Here is a 20,515-nt window from a genome sequence, read left to right as displayed (position 1 = left end):
TGTGTGTGGGGGGGGGGGGGGAGCACCTGTCGCGACATGAAAACATAACCAGGATCGATCGATCAGCACATTGCAGAACCAGCAGACAAAGAGTTACACGACACAGAATTGTCCCGATCGGCGGACACTCGGCTATTATCCGTATGACAGAGCCGTGTGTGCCGGGATCGGGCACAGGGCTCCATGGAAGGGCACACGAGGACCGATCCCCGCATTATGTACTAATTATCCAGGCAGATGGTCACATCGGATCCTCCGTGACCGCGATATACATCTACAGAGCTCACATTATTACAGCGACACATGGAGATCAGATCCTGCGATCATCATTACACCGATCACATGGCTATCCTTACACTGGATTGATCGGTGAAGGGGAACTACAAGTCCCAGCACAGCAGAGTGCGGCAGGTGGAGGTGCTATGAAGAATTGGGGGGGGGGGGAGATAATCTGTCATTGTGATGGGGGGGGGGGTGTTTGATGAGCTGTGCACCCCAATACCCGCACATGGTTTAAGGATGATCACAGAGGACATCGTGCTTCAGATCGGATGGCTCCATTTACTAAAAGAAATCACCCCATTCACTAATCGCAGGGAAGTCCCCCATGTATATAGGAGGTCTATACAATGTATACACGACAACCCCCCCGTCCATCATCCATGTCCAGTCCTTGTCTGCACCCCCAGCCCCGTCCCAGGAGAAGGGGGGGTTGGGTGTAGATATGTCGGGTGAGGGGGGGTTGGGTGTAGATATGTCGGGTGAAGGGGGGTTGGGTGTAGCTATGTCGGGTGAGGGGGGGGTTGGTGTAGCTATGTCGGGTGAGGGGTGGTTGGGTGTAGATATGTCGGGTGAAGGGGGGTTGGGTGTAGATATGTCGGGTGAAGGGGGGTTGGGTGTAGATATTTCGGGTGAAGGGAGGTTGGGTGTAGATATGTCGGGTGAAGGGGGGGTGGGTGTAGATATGTCGGGTGAGGGGGGGTTGGGTGCAGATATGTCGGGTGAGGGGGGGTGTAGATATGTCGGGTGAAGGGGGGTTGGGTGTAGATATGTCGGATGAAGAGGGGGTTGGGTGTAGATATGTCGGGTGAGGGTGGGTTGGGTGCAGATATGTCGGGTGAGGGGGGGTGTAGATATGTCGGGTGAAGGGGGGGTTGGGTGTAGATATGTCGGGTGAGGGGGGGGGTGTAGCTATGTCGGGTGAGGGGGGGGTTGGGTGTAGATATGTCGGGTGAGAGGGGGTTGGGTGCAGATATGTCGGGTGAGGGGGGGTGTAGATATGTCGGGTGAAGGGGGGTTGGGTGTAGATATCTCGGGTGAAGAGGGGGTTGGGTGTAGATATGTCGGGTGAGGGGGGGGTGTAGCTATGTCGGGTGAGGGGGGGGTTGGGTGTAGATATGTCGGGTGAGAGGGGGTTGGGTGCAGATATGTCGGGTGAGGGGGGGTGTAGATATGTCGGGTGAAGGGGGGTTGGGTGTAGATATGTCGGGTCAAGAGGGGGTTGGGTGTAGATATGTCGGGTGAGGGGGGGGTGTAGCTATGTCGGGTGAGGGGGGGTTAGGTGTAGATATGTCGGATGAGGGGGGTTGGGTGTAGATATGTCGAGTGAAGGGGGGGTTGGGTGTAGATATGTCGGGTGAAGGGGGGGTTGGGTGTAGATATGTCGGGTGAGGGGGGGGTGTAGCTATGTCGGGTGAGCGGGGTGTTGGGTGTAGATATGTCGGGTGAGGGGGGTTGGGTGTAACTATGTCGGGTGAGGGGGGGTGTAGTTATGTCGGGTGAGGGGGGGTGTAGATATGTCGGGTGAGGGGGGGTGTAGCTATGTCGGGTGAGCGGGGGTTGGGTGTAGATATGTCGGGTGAGGGGGGTTGGGTGTAGCTATGTCGGGTGAGGGGGGTGTAGTTATGTCGGGTGAGGGGGGGTGCAGATATGTCGGGTGGGTGCAGATATGTCGGGTGAGGGGGGGTATAGTTATGTCGGGTGAGGGGGGGTGTAGTTATGTCGGGTGAGGGGGGGTGTAGTTATGTTGGGTGAGAGGGGGTGTAATTATGTCGGGTGAGGGGGGTGCAGATATGTCGGGTGAGGGGGTATAGTTATGTCGGGTGAGGGGGGGTGTAGTTATGTCGGGTGAGGGGGGGGTGTAGTTATGTCGGGTGAGGGGGGGTGTAATTATGTCGGGTGAGGGTGGGGGTTGGGTGCAGATATGACGGGTGAGAGGGGGTTGGGTGTAGCTATGTCGCGTGAGGGAGGTTGGGTGTAGATATGTCGGGTGAGGGGGGTGTAGTTATGTCGGGTGAGGGGGGGGTGCAGATATGTCGGGTGAGAGGGGATTGGGTGCAGATATGTCGGGTGAGAGGGGGTTGGGTGCAGATATGTCGGGTGAGGGGGGGTGTAGTTATGTCGGGTGAGGGTGGGGTGCAGATATGTCGGGTGAGAGGGGGTTGGGTGTAGATATGTCGGTTGAGGGGGGGTTGGGTGTAGTTATGTCGGGTGGGGGTTGGGTGCAGATATGTCGGGTGAGGGGGGTATGTGTAGCTATGTCGGGTGAGGGGGGGTTGGGTGTAGTTATGTCGGGTGAGGGTGGGGGTTGGGTGCAGATATGTCGGGTGAGGGGGGTGTAGTTATGTCGGGTGAGGGTGGGGGTTGGGTGCAGATATGTCGGGTGAGAGGGGGTTGGGTGCAGATATGTCGGGTGAGGGGGGGTGTAGTTATGTCGGGTGAGGGTGGGGGTTGGGTGCAGATATGTCGGGTGAGGGGGGGTGTAGTTATGTCGGGTGAGGGTGGGGGTTGGGTGCAGATATGTCGGGTGAGAGGGGGTTGGGTGTAGATATGTCGGGTGAGAGGGGGTGTAGTTATGTCGGGTGAGGGGGGTAGGTGTAGCTATGTCGGGTGGGGACGGGCTGAGCTCTAGCAGGAGGCGGAGAGTGATCGGCACTCAGTGTGACAGCGGAGGAGGACCGGCCGGGAGGAGATGTGACAGCGGAGGAGGATGACAGGCACAGGGGACTGCGGGACACATGGAGGAAGGTAATACAGATCTGGGACTGATGTGACTGCTGTGCTCCCTGTCCGATAGGACCGGCCATGGAGAGGAGATAGTAGAGGTTGTAGTATACAGGTGATAGTAGGAGCTATGCTCACTAACAAGGAGAGGTAATATTGTGTGCTGTGCTCCCCCACCTATAGAAACAGAAGGTAATAACCGGTGCTGTGCTCCCTGACCGATAGGACCGGGCCAGCAGGGAGTAGGTATCCGGAGCTCAGTACTCGATGGGGATGATTTACTAGAGGAGCAGAGAATGTTCAGTTATAGAAGTCAATAGAGCTAAAGGAATAACATGAAGGTATTTGTCTCCAATACCTAATTTATAATAATGAAAATTGAGAGGAGGATTTGGGAGCAGATTCAATGACTGAACATAACTTCAGTTAGCTGAACTTTCATTTTGCCAAGTGACAATGATTCTCTCGGAGTCTCTGTATAAACCATCCCCAATGATTTACTAGAGAGGCAGATGATGTTCACACAGTTGGGTAGATTTACTAAAGGTAAATAGCCTGTGAAGTACTGTTGCACTCCACAAGGGCATTTGCTCCAGAGCTTAGTAAACTGTTAGTGAAGCTTCACTTTGCAAAAAATACCCAATCAAATGCAAGGAAAAAAAAAAAAAAAAACAGCATTTTTGCTTGCAAATGATTGGATGATGGAAGTCAGCAGAAGTTCCCCTCATTTACTAAGCTCTAGGGCAAACACCTTTATAGAGTACAACTGTGAGGCTGAACTCACACTGTGCAGTAAAATGCAGGGAGAGTGGATGTACATTTCCATCCATTTTATGTGCGTCTTATCACATGCTGATTTGCAATGATCTGCGTTTTAGTGCACTTGTAAAATGCAGGTGAACGCATGTACACATAAAACATAGTTGTTTTTTATATGTCCTGTTCACACTACAACACCGTGTTGATCAGCATTACAATGCAACATGTATGCATTTTAACACAGCACAGATCAATGCAGCGTTGTAGTGTGAACAGGACACATAAAAAAACAATAGCCTTTTACTTGTACATGCGTTGGCCTGCATTTTACAAGTGCGCTAAAACGCAGATCATTGCAAGGCAACACAAGTTGAAACGCACCAAAAAAATGGATGGAAATGTACATCCAATTTCCCTGCATTTTACTGCAAGTCAGTGTTCAGCTTTAATAACATGAACCCGTGTTCACATTGAATACCTGTCTCCTACACAGAAGAACTGTAACATGGGATTTTACTATACACATATCAGTTTGATAATTAAACAGCTTCACCTATTTACCAAGTAAACATTTTCTACTGGTGTAGTACACTCATCACTATGCATACCTCCCACCATGAGGAAAAGGGATGTCCCCCCACCATGGCCCCAGATACATGGACAATGAAGAATTAAAAAGCAAACAAAAAAAGCAAAAAGCTAAAACACATCCATTTTTTTTCACCACTATTTTTCTATATTTATTTCCTTATATTTGCTTTTCAAAATAACAAATGTAAATAATACATGAATAGAAAACAAAGTTTAGTGACTTATAATACTTTTGACAGTTAAAGTATAACTAAAGGCAAAACTTTTTTTGAATGGTTTTGGATAGAGTGGAGTGGGATTAGACCCCCTGTCAGTTTTTACTGCTGTCTGTGCCCCTGTTGGGGAGATTCGCCATTTTTAGTTGTCCTGTTTACCATTGCAGCCAAAAGTGAAAGTAAAAGAAAATCACACATTTTGGATTGTCCTCAGAACAGTAATAGAGGTGAAATACTAGTAATGGTGACCCTGGTGACAACCAGGAATTCCTCTCTATGGAGGGATTTCCTCTTGCTTCCTGTTTTATCTCTCATCCTACCAGTAACAGACTATCAGCTCAAAAGATTCCTCACTGGATCAGCAAGTTTTTTTGTTTATTTTTTATGAAGCAGACATAACAGAACACTTAAATGGTATTATAATAAGACCAGAAGGGGGAAACAAGAGCTGTCATTATTAGGGTTTGTTCTATGTTTCAGATACACTTTTTATAGAGCATCATACATTGTAAACAGAGACAACTAAGGAGAAATGGGGACAGAGGAGTTTGGTCCCAAAAGAGGGATAGTCCATCTATATGAGGGACAGTTGAGAGGTATACCTGTGTGCAGAGCCGATCCGCCCTATATGCTCACTACGCAAGCTGCATAGGGCCCCGCTGCTGTGGGGGGGCCCCCAAAGGCGGATCGGCTCTGCTCAGGGCTGGACTGGCCTACCGGGATACTGGGACATTTCCCGGTAGGCTGCCTACCCTGGGGCCGCTTTGAGCTATGCTGTGGCTGCAGCGTTGCTCAAAGCAGAGTCCCGCTGTGTCACGGAGCTCAGTGTGAAGTCGCGCTGTGACAAGGGTCCCGCCCTCCTCCTAGACCAGCTCGTGTGATAGATGCAGTGTTCTGTCTATCATACGAGCTAGTCTAGGAGGAGGGCGGGACTTTTGTCACAGCGCGACTGAACCTTTCACACTGAGCTCCGTGACACAGCGTGAGATGCGCGCTGTGCCTGTACGTAATCCACTGGCACTAACTGGTGTGGCGGCAATGACTAGCACGGTAAGAAAGCAATGATGGGCACAGTAAGGCTACATTGATTGGCACAGTGAGGCGGAAATTATTGGCACGGTAATGCGGCAATGATGGGCACAGTAAGGCTACATTGATTGGCATGGTAAGGCGGCAATGATTGGCACAGTGAGGCAGCAATGATGGGCACAATGAGGCTACATTGATTGGCACGGTGAGGAGGCAATGAGGGGCACAGTAAGCCTGCAATGATGGGCATGGTGAGGCGGCAATGATGGGCATAGTAAGGCTGCAATGATGGGCATGGTAAGGCGGCAATGATGGGCACAATAAGGCTGCAATGATGGGCACGGTGATGTGGCAATGATGGACACGTTGATGCTACATTGATTGGCACGGTAAGGTGGCAATGATGGGCAAAGTAAGGCTGCAATGATGGGCACGGTGAGGCAGCAATGATTGGCACAGTGAGGCAGCAATGATGGGCACGGTGAGGCTACATTGATTGGCACGGTGAGGCGGCAATGACCAGGACATTGATTTAAGGGGGGCTTTCTGGGGATCCTGATGTGGGGGGGGGGACTCTCTGGGGACCCTGATGTAAGTAGGGAGGCCCTCTGGGGACCCTGATGTAAGTAGGGAGGCCCTCTGGGGACCCTGATGTAAGGAGGGGCTCTCTGAGGACACTGATGTAAGGGGGCTCTCTGGGGACCCTGATGTAAGGAGGGGCTTTCTGGGGACCCTGATGTAAGGGGAGGCTCCCTGGGGACCCTGATGTAGGGGGAGACTCTCTGGGGAGCCTGATGTAATGAGGGAGGCTCTCTGGGAATCCTGATGTAAGGAGGGGCTCTCTGAAGACACTGATGTAAGGGGGGCTCTTTGGGGACCCTGATGTAAGGAGGGGCTTTCTGGGGACCCTGATGTAAGGGGAGGCTCTCTGGGGACCCTGATGTAAGGGGAGGCTCTCTGGGGACCCTAATGTAGGGGGAGGCTCTCTGGGGACCATGATGTAGGGGGAGACTCTCTGAGGACACTGATTTAAGGGGGGCTTTCTGGGGACCCTGATGTAGGGGGAGACTCTCTGGGGACCCTGATGTAAGTAGGGAGGCTCTCTGGGGACCCTGATGTAAGTAAGGAGGCTCTCTGGGGACCCTGATGTAAGGAGGGGCTCTCTGAGGACACTGATGTAAGGGGGGCTCTGTGGGGACCCTGATGTAAGGAAGGGCTTTCTGGGGACCCTGATGTAAGGGGAGGCTCTCTGGGGACCCTGATGTAGGGGGAGACTCTCTGGGGACCCTGATGTAAGTAGAGAGGCTTTCTGGGGACCCTGATGTAAGTAGGGAGGCTGTCTGGGGACCCTGATGTAAGAAGGGGCTCTCTGAGGACACTGATGTAAGGGGGGCTCTCTGGGTCCCCTTCTGTAAGGAGGGGCTTTCTGGGGACCCTGATGTAAGGGGAGGCTCTCTGGGGACCCTAATGTAGGGGGAGGCTCTCTGGGGACACTGATTTAAGGGGGGCTCTCTGGGGACCCTGATGTAAGGGGAGGCTCTGTGGGGACCCTGATGTAAGGAGGGGCTCTCTGGTGCCCTGATGTAAGTGGGGGATCCGCACTCAGATATGTAACGATATATATATATATATATATATATATATATATATATATATATATATATACGTATATTATATACATGTCTGTTCTATATTGTTGTACTTATTCTTTGACTGTTTTGTTTAAAGGAGGGAGGATTGTATTGGGAACATTGAAGTGTCAGGTGTGACTGTGTGGCAATGGCAAAGGGTTTACATAGCTCACGACATCATGGGTCAGGTAGAGGGCCCCTTAGTAGAATTTTGCTTAGGGCCCCAGGGAGGTCAGGATTGGCACTGCCTGTGTGTGACAGAGGCATCAAGGACAGGGATGTGGAGGAACTGAGCTCAGGATGTGACTGAGAATGCCCAGGAATGGAGAGGAACCAGGCAGTTAGTGGATGTCTATGGGTAATGTGTTCTATGAATTTCTTGTAATGAAGGAGTATGGGTGCTGTGTTCTGTGACTGAAAGGACTTGGAAAGTAATGGAGGTCTGTGGGAGCTGCGTTGTATGACCAGGAGGTAGGGATGAGCCCGATGTTCGCCCATTTGGCGAATACCGAACATTATGAGGCGTTCGCGGCAAATTCGAGTGCCGCGGATCGCCCCATAATGCACTGCGAGAACGTATCTGCACCTGACCTGCATGCTTTGGCCAATCACAGCACACTCTGATGAGAGAGCCATAATTGGCCAAAGGCAGGGAGCCTTTGGCCAATCATGGCTCAGGGGGTTAAGTCCACGCTCCACACTATATAAGGCTGCTTACTCGGCAGCCGTATAGTATAATTATAAATGAAGAGAGAGTTGGCAGGTTAGTTAGTGGCGTACAGGCATATATATACTCTGCATTTAGTTTAGACTCTATATTCAAGTCAGTGCAGTTTATATAACACAATGGGGGTTATTTAGGAAAGGCAAATCCACTTTGCACTACAAGTACAAACTACAAGTGCAAAGTGCACTTGCAATTGCTTAGAAAGTGCACTTGGAAATGCAGTCGCTGTAGATCCGAGGGGGACATGCAAGGAAAATAAAAAAACAGCATTTTAGCTTGCACATGATTGGATTATAAAATCAGCAGCGCTGCCCCTCATTTCAGATCTACCCCTCAGATTTACAGCGACTGTACTTCCATGTGCGCTTTCAGTGCAATTTCAAGTGCACTTGTAGTGCAAAGTGGACTTGCCTTTTGTAAATAACCCACAGTGTATTGAAGTGGTTAAGGGGAACCCTGTGCCAAAATTTTTTAAAAAATGGTGTGGGGGTCCCCCCCAAAATCCATACCAGACCCTTATCAGAGAATGCAACCTGGCAGGCTGCAGGAAAAGGGGGAGGGGACGAGAGAGCACCCCCCCTCCAACCTTACCCAGCCTACATGCCCTTAACATGGCGAGGGTGCTTTGGGGTCCCCCATGTTGATGGTGACAAGGGCCTCATTCCCACAACCCTTGCCCAGTGGCTGTGGGGCTTATCAGAATCTGGAAGCCCCCTTTAACAAGGGGGCCCCCAGATCCCGGCCCCCCTATGTGAATGGGTAGCGGGTACATTGTACCCCTACCCATTCACCAAAAAAAGTGTCAAAAAAGACAGGAGACAGTTTTTGACAATTAAAATTAAAAAAGTGCCTCGCGATGTCCATCCATCTTCAATCACGGCGCCGACAGACCCCCAAAAAAAAACGGAAAAATTCCGCCTCGATGGGAGGCGTCACCACGTCTGCCGTTTTTTCACTTTGACAGCTGTTATATAGGCAAGAAGGGGCAGGTCACTCGGTTACATCACCGGGTGGACCCGCCCTTGCCTATATAAGAACTGTCAAAGCGAAAAGACGGCAGTCATGGGAAAGCCTCCTTTCGAGGCGGAGTTTTTCAAAAAAAATTTTTCAAGTCCTGATTAACGATGGATTTAAATCACGGGACACTTTTTTTTAAATAAAGGAATTGTCAAAAACTGTCTGCTGTTGTTTTTACATTTTTGGTGAATGGGTAGGGGTACAATGTACCCGATATCCATGCACATAGGGGGGGCCCTTGTTAAAGGGGGCTTCCAGATTCTGATAAGCCCCCGGCCTGCAGACCCCTACAACCACCAGGGAAGGGTTGTGGGGATGGGGCCCTTGTCCCCATCAACATGGAGACAAGGTACTTTGGGGTGGACCCCAAAGCACCCTCCCCATCTTGAGTGCATGTGGGGGTGCTCTCTCCCCCCCTTTTCCTGTGGCCTGCCAGGTTGCATGCTCGGATAAGGGTCTGGTATGGATTTTGGGGGGGACCCCCACACCAATTTTTTTTTATTTTGGTGCGGAGTTCCCCCTAAAATCCATATCAGACCTGAAGGGCCTGGTATGGATTTTGGGGGGGACACCCGCACCATTTTTAAAAAAAATGCTGGTGTGGAGTTCCCCTTAATATCCATACCAGACCCGAAGGGCGCCATTTTTTACAATGATTTTTTATGTATATTGCTGGGATCCGGCAATACATTACAGCCGCAAGCAATTTTAAATTACATTTTATCCTTTAGAAATGTAATTTTGCTGCGGTACTGTTATAGACACGGGAAAGATGCACTACTTTACAGGCAGACTAAGGGGACCCCCCCATGCACAATATTTACAGGAATATTTCATTTTTATTGTTTCACTTTAGGCATTATTAGAATCATTGCTCCTGAAAAAACGTCCATTTTTAAAACTTTTTTATGCATTGATACAAGTCCCCTGGGGCAGGACCCGGGTCTCCATACACTTTTTCATGTGTGTGTCCCATAGACTTTAACGGTGTTCATACACATTTTTTGCCTGTTCGCATGTTCTCGTGCGAACTGAACCGGGGGGTGTTTGGCTCATCCCTACCAGGAGATAATGGAGGTCTGTGGAAGCTGTGCTCTATGACCAGCAGGTAATGGAGGTCTGTGGGAGCTGTGCTCTATAACCGGGAGGTAATGGAGGTTTATGGAAGCTGTGCTCTATGACCAGCAGGTAATGGAGGTCTGTGGGAACTGTGCTCTATGACCAGGAGGTAATGGAGGGTCAGGGGCTGTGCACAACTAGCAGGTAATGGAGATCTGTGGGAAGGTCTGTGGGGGCTGTGCTCTATAACCAGGAGGTAATGGAGGTTTATGGGAGCTGTGCTCTATAACCAGGAGGTAATGGAGGTTTATGGGAGCTGTGCTCTATAACCAGGAGGTAATGGAGGTTTATGGGAGCTGTGCTCTATGACCAGGAGGTAATGGAGGTTTATGGGAGCTGTGCTCTATGACCAGGAGGTAATGGAGGGTTGGGGGCTGTGCACAACTAGCAGGTAATGGAGATCTGTGGGAAGGTCTGTGGGAGCTGTGCTCTATGACTAGCAGGTAATGGAGGTCTGTGGGAGCTGTGCTCTATGACCAGCAGGTAATGGAGGTCTGTGGGAGCAGGTAATGGAAGTCTGTGGGAGCAGGTAATGGAAGTCTGTGGGAGCAGGTAATGGAAGTCTGTGGGAGCTGTGCTCTATGACCAGCAGGTAATGGAGGTCTGTGGGAGCAGGTAATGGAAGTCTGTGGGAGCAGGTAATGGAAGTCTGTGGGAGCAGGTAATGGAAGTCTGTGGGAGCTGTGCTCTATGACCAGCAGGTAATGGAGGTCTGTGGGAGCTGTGCTGTATGGCTAACACAATCCAGCAGGTGGTGGAAGGTGCAGGTAATGGAGGTCTATGGGTGCTGTGTTCTATGTCTGATAGGACCTGGCAGGTAATGAAGGTCTATGACTAACAGGAAGGAATAGAACAGGAATAGAAGTCTGTGGGTGCTGTGCTCCATCATGACTGGCAAATCTCTTCAGGTAACGTTGGTCTATGGGCGCTATGTCAGGTAATGGAGTTTGGATAGGTATCAGGAAGTTAGTGATAGAGAAGAACACTGAGTGGCCTGGTTCCCCTCTCTGTGACATCGTTCTCTCTCTCCCTTCGTCTCTATGTCCGGCACACGAAGGGTGTCTCGCGCTCCGCTCGCTCGGAGGACTTTGGGGCGTTCTCACACGTGACCCCGCACGAGCCTCTCCTGCTGCCGCGAGAAAAGACAAGAAAAAAAAATAGTAAACACTTCGCACGCCTCTCAAGCAAAGGAGGAGGGGCTTTCCCAGCGATGAGCTCACCGGAGGGGGATTTCCCGGACTGGAGGACTCTGATTGGTAAAGACTTGAGAATCCACCAATGAAGTAAGCGGGGCGGGTCTCCTTGGACCACAATGGTTTTCAGAAGAAGAAACTTTGTAGAGCAAAACTATTCCTCGGCGGACTCGGAGTGAAGCGGCTCGGCGGACTGCTTTGTTGTTGTGGCGGCTGTGTGCTGAGCTCAGAACTCCTCGTCCCGGTCTTCACTCCGCTCACCGCCCGCGCTGCTTCCCTTCTCCCGGCTGGCGGCCATGAATAATTCCGGGCTGTAATGTAAGTGGTGCCGGTGCCGTGTTTTTGTTGTTATCCGTGCGGCCATTATAGAGACGGGTCAGGCCGGGGCACCGCTCTGAGGACTCCTCTACACAGGAGGACCGCGCTGCGTGCGCACTTCACCGCCCGGCCAGATGAGAAGAAGAAGGAGGAGGAGGAGGCCGGTCCTCTGTGCGGGAATCTCTCTGCCCGCTATTAGTATTGTTGTTATTATTGTCTGCACTGACAACAAAGACTATCGGATGGGACACCACAGGAGGAGGAGGAGAGGGGGCGCTGGAGGTGACAGATCATCGCTTGGATTTATTCCACCATCCTTCCTCCTCTCTTTCTGTATATGTCATTGCAGAGAGCCTTTTTATAAAATCCATATATGCGCGTGTGTGTGTGTGTATATGTATGTATGTATATGTGTATATATATATATATATATATAATTTTTTTTTTTTTTTTTAAATAAGTTGCATTTGCGGACCTTTTTGCACGTTTGTGTTGCAGAATAATGCAGCAAGCCGTATTTTTTTTTTTTTTTTACACGTTAATGGAAGTAATGTGATGGTGTAAACTGGGTGCACTGGGATGCAGTAATTTCTCTTGCACTTGTGTTTACAAACACACCAGACTGCCTCTGGTGTAAACACCCCCCCCCCCCCCCCCCCCCCAACGATCATGTCCTGTGATCACCACTTATTATATACCCCCCCATCTCAGATCTACAGCTAATGTGACTTTTCTGAGTTGTATTTACATACTCTTCTTAGTACACAGTGATGGATGTCAGACTTTTGAGGTGTGCAGAGCCCCAACTCATCATCGTATCAACAAATTTATTTTATTGTATGTTTTTATTATTTATAATAATAAAAAAATATATATTCTTGGGATCCAGATTTGGGTAGACTTCCAAATATCCCTTAATGTATATGTATTACTATACAGGATCTATATAGTGCCAACAGTTTACGCAGTGCTTTACAACTTGAGGATATATAATACAGTAGGGGAGAGGGAGATAAATGATCTCTTAGAAACCAGGAAAATCAGCCTAAAATGAACAGTCTTCCAGTATAGGAAGCAAAATGAGATTTGTATAGTGACGTTCTCCTCGGAGTTGTGATGTTAGGAATCCTGGTTAGTCAGTTGCCAGATAGCCTTTTAAGTAAGCAAAAGATCATTTAAAAGTCTAGAAGGTGATCTTCCAAATCCCCATCTATGCTAAGTATGGGAAGCGGAGGTGTGAATTAGGTTTGCACGGTGGAGTAGGGATCGGGGAGTTGAGGTTTATGTTGTGTAGACTTTGTTTAGTGTGCCGTAACACGACCATAACATTGAATTTGTGAGCTGCGTTGTTAGTAGATAGGTGAAAGCTCGGCTTTTCTCCCTAGCCCCTCCCCCAGTGAAATGAGAAGTGAGTGCTCTCAATACTATTAGCCTATTGTGACACACTTTACTACAACTCCGATAGTCTGTGCCAAACCTCTCCCAGATTCTGCAAAGTGCTGAGCACAGCAAGTCTAGAACAATAGGGCTGGAACAGGGAGCACTGCCAGTTCACTCACCAGAGAATCACTGCAGTCACTGGAACCACAGCAGGCGCTGTTCACATTTCAGCACAGCCTCTCCTTTAATGACCTGGAAAATCAGACTATTAATATTTCATGACTGCTGATGCAACCCTTAAGGATACAGACCCAAGCCAACTTCAGTCTTTTACTCTGGTGATTGTTTAGAGCAGAAGATGCAAAATGCGCTGCCTGGGCTGCTAAATTGGGAGATGTTTGATGTAGAAGAGGAACGGTGTGCAGGATTACTCTTCATCAGGCTGGTGCGAAGACTGGATTAGTGTGGTGTTGTAACAACTGCTGTGCATCGTCTTGTTTGTCAGCGATCGATATACACAGGCATGCCATACTGCCACCTAAGATACTTAATATCGAGCAGAGGAGGTCTTGTGCCAAACTTGTCACAATGTGTCCTTAGCGTGCAGACATGACCTGACATGATAACAGAGAGAGCATTTGGGGACTGTGTATGTAGGGATTTTCCTCTTCCACCACAGAACGTTTAACCCCTTCTATGTTTAGCTTTCTAGTGGCCATCATAAACAAAGCTTGTCAATGTCTGTCCAGGCAAACAAAATGCACTATTGCTTAACTCATTTACATTTAGTTTATTTGTAGAATTGATCAAGTGGTAGTCATGCTTCTGCTTCATAGTAAATTTTAGATCCCCATGGGCATGAATGTGTTTTTTCCCTTTTTTTTTTTTTTTTTTTTTGTTAATATTATACAGTAGCTCTCTATTTTATGTGGTTCCATTTTAAATACCTAGGCTATTTATTGCACACTTCCATGTGCCAGAGGCTAGCCTTTTGTTGTATTTTATGATGGTTTTCAGTGTCTCAGAGTTCGTTTATGCACGGTGCAGGAAATACCGGTTTAGAATCAAGTCAAGTTGAACTTGCAAAGTCTGGTTGCCCAAGTCTTATCTGGATGTATAATCCTGTTAGGACTTTCACTTGTGGCAACTTTGTAATAATACTGCGCTTTCAGTGGCTTTCAGATGACTAAAAAATCTGTTCTCAAAAAGTGCAGCTTGTGTTTCGGCTCTGTCATTCTGACTGCCGCTAACCTAAAGGTGCTGTCCCTGACAGCTGAGGAGAGCAATTTTATAAAATACCTGGTTCCCTTATTGCAAAACTAAGGATAGGTGAAGTGTCTGTGGTACAGTAAACTAGGTATGAATTGTGTGTCCCCATGGTTGTTTAGAATTTGGCGTGAAGAAGTAGTTTCCATGTAACCCTTAAAACCAAAGAAAAAATGGCAAAGAACCCCTCTCAATTTAAAAAAAAAAAAAAAAAAAAAATATTATATTATATTCTTTCTTCATGCTAGTACAAGATATTGACTATCTGAGTTTCTTGGCAAAGCCGTGCCATCATGCTTGTTTAAAGGCACAGAATGTTGTCATCTTCCTGCCACTGTGAAATATAGCGCCCACCATCACAAAAAAAGAGGAAACTGCCATAAAAAATAAATATGGCATAACTTGACCGAATAGGAACTTGGCTGCTAGAGTAGTGCTACCCAGTATATTGGCTTCTTGTACAAGTAGTTTTTCTCCAGCTTAGGATGCAGAACACTAGAAGTGTCTAAATCTACTGTACATCTCCATTCACATTTGTGTGCAGCCATGTATTTCAATAGAAGATGTTCAAATATATGTGATTAAAAAATGTTTCCTACACTACTTTGATGCAACTTTCATGTGACTTGACTGCTGTAAACTGCAATGTAAACTCAAAGTTGCATCCTAATGTTATCAATGTGACAGTTGTGCAACAGTCAACAGCAAAGTTGCATCCAAGTCACACCCTTTGAGTTGCATCAAAGTTGCTATGGAAATTTCACAATTTGAGTCGCACCATTGTGAATGGAACCTTAATGACATTGTTTCAGTGAGTAATACAATCGCAATATGAGTGTATTTTAATAAAAAAACTGAGCTGTAAGGTCCTGGAAATGCATCATCAGATGAACATCCGCACCCTATATAATGCTTTACAATGACTATTAGTTCTACATATACTTTGGCGTTGTATAATTTTGAAACACTAGGACACAAAATGAATACTTATTGCTAACGCACATATTCCAAGACTTAAGGTTCAAACCAAAAGCAAAATTACACTATTTTTCCAGAGGTCTTTGATTCAGTTAGGACTGCGCAGTCTTTGTAAGGATTAGATGGAACTGGATGTTTACTGGAAAAGATAAGCCTGCCCTGCTGGGTATCATAGCAGTCATAGAGCACCATCATTTATGAATGGATGAATCACGATATCAGTTTTCTCATGCAATAGCTGTTTAAATTACATCTGTGGTCGTGGCTTTTGCTCCCATGGAAATTTTAGGAATGTGGAAGGTAGGTCCAGTTTTAAAGTGGCAAACACTTTTTTGACATATTGTCCCCAAAATGTTAACTCCTCCTTTTGAGGGGGGGGGGGGTCCCTTTAAATCTGACTCGATAAAGTCTCGCTAAGTAAATTGCTTCATGTAAGTTCCGTGCCTTGGCTATCAAAGAAGGTATAGGAGTTCACCATGTTATACATTATTTTTCATTCTCTGGAATTGCAAGATTTTTTTTTCCTTCCTCCCTGAATGTTTTATGATTCATGTACATAAAATGATCATTTTTGTACCTTCCCTACAAGCTGAAGGTAGCATAATCCAATAAGTCTGAGCATGCCATTTCTTTTATTTTTTTTTTTTACAGAGATAAAAAGACCAAATGGCCAAACAACCACCGGTGCTAAACTCGGAGTGCACTGACACAGGAGATCAGATACAGCCAAACAGACGCACTCCGCACCGACCTCCCCGAATAGAGGCCCCGACTTCAGTTGTCAGCCCTTTACCAGGACACCAATCTGATGAGGGAGGGATCTCTTCGGCTAGTACACCTTACAGCCCAAATTTATATGCCAACCGATCCCCACAGTGTATACTGGTAAGAAGACCACCCCCCTTTTCAAGAACTTCTAGTGGTTACTTCTCATTTGAAGTGAGTCCTGCACCTGTGTACTGTGATAAATCCACCCAGACGCCAAGCCTTCCGTGCCAGGCCTTCAACCATTATTTATCTGCAATGGGTAAGCCAATTGTTTTTCTTTCTTCTTCTCTTTTTTTTTTTTTTTTTTTATCTTCTAAACAAATCGTTGTGATTCAGTCATCTTTATTATGATTTGTATCGACTAGCTAAGCAACTCAGGTGATTTTAAAACCTTGATACTTAAGCTGGCTATAGATGGCTTGTAATTTGGCCAGTTAAATAGGAACCCAACAAATCCATCTATGGGCGTTTCTAAGTCAATCAGATCGAATTCTCAATAAATGGGCTTGCTGGAAAATTTTACTTCGATTAGCACATGCAGCCAATTGGCTGCAGCGCTAATCAGTGTTCTGTTCTACTGGCTGAACAAAAAAAAGCTGAGCCATGTATGGCCATCTTGAGAGAATTGCATACTGGCAGTCGGCTCATTAGCTCACATCTACTTAAGACTTTTCAGTAGCTCAGTTGTGCATCTAGCAAATAACTGCTATCATTTTTAGGAGTAGCAGTTGGAACCAATCGCTCCCTATGTACTAAAGCTGCTGGTCATAGACTGCAGTAAAGAAAATCGCACAACCACAGGTTGCAGGAAAGAAAATTGCTAAATTTCCCTGTCAATACAGTCAGTGTTGGGTTGGGGGGGATACACCCTGTGGAGCTATAGTGTTGTTGTTGTCCCCCCCCCCAGGGGGAGGAGCTGTCCTGGCAGGGAGAACGCGGTGACTATTGCTAGTGAATAAGGCTGCTGGCAATAATCGCTTAAAAGCTGACTGTAACCAAGTTGATTAACTTGGGTTCAATCAGCCTGACCATACATGGTTCGAATCTCGGCTGGCACCTGCTGAACTGACTGAGATTCAAACGGTCTGTGGCTGGCTTAAGCTACACATGTAACAGTCACAATCTTGTGTAATTGATCTCTACAAGAAACTAAGGTGTGCTAATTGTTAAGCCTACTCCATAGGGGGCCATTTGTTTTTAATCTGTTTAATGATCAATTACTAATCCTTGCAGATAATCACTGGAGATTTAGGAAGCACAGCCTAAGCATAGCATATAAAATCTCCTGTGCAGGCCTAGCCTGATAAGGTGACAGCCAACAAGCCGCTTTATTGCTCAGTAGAGATTAAAGCGTAACTTAATCAAAGAAGCAGCTCACTTAGATTTGATGGGTGCATTTGTTTTTTCTTTTTTCAGGATAAGAACATTTTTACTAAGTACACAAAAAAAAAATTTCTCTCTTGTGTAATTTTATGAATCCAATCACACCAGATGTAATAGGAATGAACAAATGCAAATCTGTTTGAAGTGCAACCTGGGTGGCCACTATGGCTCAAATATACATTGGAGGAGTAAGTGGACCCAGCCAGGGGCAGAAAATATTTTTAGGATAACCATGTTAAAGTGGTAAAAGCCACCAAAAGGAAACCGATGCAGCCACCACATTTAAAATAATAGTAAAACTTTTGATTTAAAAAAAAAAAAAAAAAAAAAGTTTCTGTGACGCAGGGGTGGGTTGTTGTGTTTGTGTTTTTTTTTTTTTTTTTTTTTTTTTTTTTTAGCAGACACTCTAGGGAATAAAAAGGCGGTCATTGCAACTTTTTATCTCGCATGGTATTTGCGCAATAATTTTTTTACACTCCTTTTTTTGGGGAAAAAAAGTTTCATGAATTTAAAATATAACCAAACAAAAAAAGTTAGCCCAATTTTTTGTATAATGTAAAAGATGTTACGCCGATTAAATGGATACCCAACATGTCACGCTTTAAAATTGCGCACACTCGTGGAATGGTGCCAAATTTCGGTACTTAAAAATCTCCATAGGCGACGCTTTAAAATTTTTTACAGGTTACCAGTTTAGCGTTAGAGGAGATCTAGTGCTAAAATTGTTGGTCTCGCTCTGAAGCACATGGCAATACCTCACGTGTGGTTTGAACGGCGTTTACATATGTGGGCGAGACTTACGTGTGTGTTCACTTCTGAGCGTGAGCTACCGGGGACAGGGGCGTTTAAAAATTTTTTTTATTTTTTTTTTTTTTGGTAATCACTTTTTTTATTCCTATTACAAGGAATATAAACATCCCTTGTAATAGGAATCTATCGTGACAGGTCCTCTTTATAGAGATGCGGGGTAAATAAGACCCCACATCTCTCCTTCTGGCTGTAAAGATCGGGAAAAAAAAAATTCACCGATCTCATGCTGACAGCGGCTTTGTTTACAATGCGGGGGCTGGGCGTGATGTCATAACGTTGCGCCCGGGCCTCAGACGGTCATATAGAGGACTGGTGACGCAGCGGGCGATTCTTTCTCTGGGCCCCTGATGGCACGGGAGAGCCTGGAGAAGCACCGGATGGCGGCAGGAGGGGGGCGCGTCCCCTCCCGTCGCCTATAAGAACGATCAAGCGGCGGAAGTGCTGCTATGATCGTTCTTATCGTGCACAGAATCGTCGGCTGGAAAGAATGATGCCTGTAGCTACAGGCATCATTCAGATATCCTCCCCCCAAAGTGAGGACATCATTTTACTATGGCCCGGTAGCCAAGTGGTTAAATTACCAGCATATGTGTGGTAAATGCCTGATATGAGCCAAAGCTCAGAACAAATCTATCTGTACTAGGTCTAATTTGATAGTTTCATACGGGCGGCTGTTCTGCCATTGTTAAAAGCATGTTTTGTTATTTTGAAATTCCAAGACTCCAGGCACAGCGATCACTTGCAGTTGTACATTGCGATTAGCTGCTTTTACATGTGGCTGCGTTAGAACATTCTTGCCATTTCTGATGTGCTTCCTGTTTGTTGCTGCTGCTATCTGCAGGTGACATAGTACACTGCGATTACATGCAGATAGCTGCAATCAAATTTTATCTTCTTTAACCGCACCAAACCCCATGTAACGAAACTGTTGCTAAATGCAGTGTGTGAATGGGGCCATAGGAAAGCATTGTGCGAGTTTAGCTGCGGTAGATAACTTGATCTATCTGCCTGTGTGAAATGGGCCTAAGACTTCCAGTGTGATTGCTAAAGATTTATAAATGTTATGTAATATGTCATGGTTTTTATCAGTATTTTTAGTAAGTGGCTTGTACAGTTTTAAAAACTGCGATGAAGGTTAACAATCTAGGAGTGTTAATGCAGCCATACATGGATTTAAAACCGGATGGGTCAGCAGGGATTGGCTGAATGTCAATACATGTGTGGGCATATATAAATTTTTTTTTTTTTTTTTTTTAATTATTTTTGAGTGAACTTATTCTAAAGTGAACATATAGTTTTGGGTGGAATGTTCCAACTACCCAAACCTAATTTCCAGGGTTTTGATATGAAGAGCACAATGCAGTAGCTCTGCCCTTGGCCACCTTTTGCCTGCTGCCTTTCATGAGTGCACATCTGACAAAGAGAACCAAGGAGACACTGGGGGTTATTTACGAAAGGCAAATCCACTTTGCACTACAAGTGTGATTGAAAGTGTAGCCGCTGTAAATCTGATGGGTAGATCTGAAATGAGGGGAAGCTCATTTTATTCAATCATGTGCAAGCTAAAATGCTGTGTGCTGTGTGTTGTGTGTTGTGTGTTGTGTGTTGTGTGTTGTGTGTTGTGTGTTGTGTGTTGTGTTTTTTTTTTTTTTTTTTTTTTTCTTCCTTGCATGTCCCCCTCGGATTTACAGCGACTGCACTTCCAAGTACGCTTTCAGTGCAATTTCAAGTGCACTTATAGTGCAAGGTGGATTTCCCTTTAGTAAATAACCCCCTCTGTGTCTCCTGAATACCTCCTGGCTTTTGTCAAACCACTATTCTACTGGAGATTATGAATTATCAGTTGATTGCCTCCAGCTGGCAGGAGTAGATTGAAAAAAAAAAAAACTAGAGCAGGGCATGTACTCCTTTTTTTTTTTTTTTTTTTTTTTTTTTTTTAACCTGGCTTTCGCTAGTCACATCAGGAAAGTAATGCTAACCATACATGCCTTAAATTGGATAGAACAGTGACTGCAGGCATTGTTGGGTTTTCTGACAGCCACGGGTGCTTCAGCTACAAAAGCCGGCAGGTGGAGATACTCTACACCGTGGATGGCGAAATCAAGTGATTTCTCTTAAGTCCACGGGGCTGTGTATGACTTTGTGAGCTACATTAAGTCTCCGTTTCAACTAGTGCGACAATGTACACATAAAGTTGCATGAGAACTCACAGCCCACTGATTTCAATGGCACCCATTCCAATCTGTGACTTAAAGGGGTTGTAAAGTTATTATTTTTATTTTTTTAAAAATAACAAACATGTTATACTTACCTTCACTGTGCAGCTCG

General features: G+C 46.4%; 1 protein-coding gene and 1 long non-coding RNA gene across 13 annotated transcripts in view; one reads left to right on the top strand and one right to left on the bottom strand.

Moving 5' to 3' along the window:
- LOC141140654 (uncharacterized) overlaps window positions 1-20,515 on the bottom strand; it is a 905,916-nt gene that overhangs the window by 97,798 nt on the left and 787,603 nt on the right. The window lies entirely within an intron of this gene.
- The window catches only part of BCL2L11 (BCL2 like 11), a 37,138-nt gene continuing 28,028 nt past the window's right edge, over window positions 11,406-20,515 (top strand). The window contains exons 1-2 of one of the 2 annotated variants that reach the window (XM_073628048.1): window positions 11,406-11,602; window positions 15,878-16,253. In XM_073628048.1, coding sequence (XP_073484149.1) covers window positions 15,893-16,253 — 361 coding nt within the window. In that variant the 5' untranslated portion in view covers window positions 11,406-11,602; window positions 15,878-15,892. Of the gene's footprint in view, window positions 11,603-12,471; window positions 13,428-15,877; window positions 16,254-20,515 lie in introns of those variants that run through there. The other variant, XM_073628049.1, reaches the window with a different exon arrangement.

Source organism: Aquarana catesbeiana, linkage group LG04, assembly GCF_042186555.1.
Source record: "Aquarana catesbeiana isolate 2022-GZ linkage group LG04, ASM4218655v1, whole genome shotgun sequence".
NCBI lineage: Eukaryota > Metazoa > Chordata > Amphibia > Anura > Ranidae > Aquarana > Aquarana catesbeiana.
This window is presented reverse-complemented; position numbering and strand designations above follow the sequence as displayed.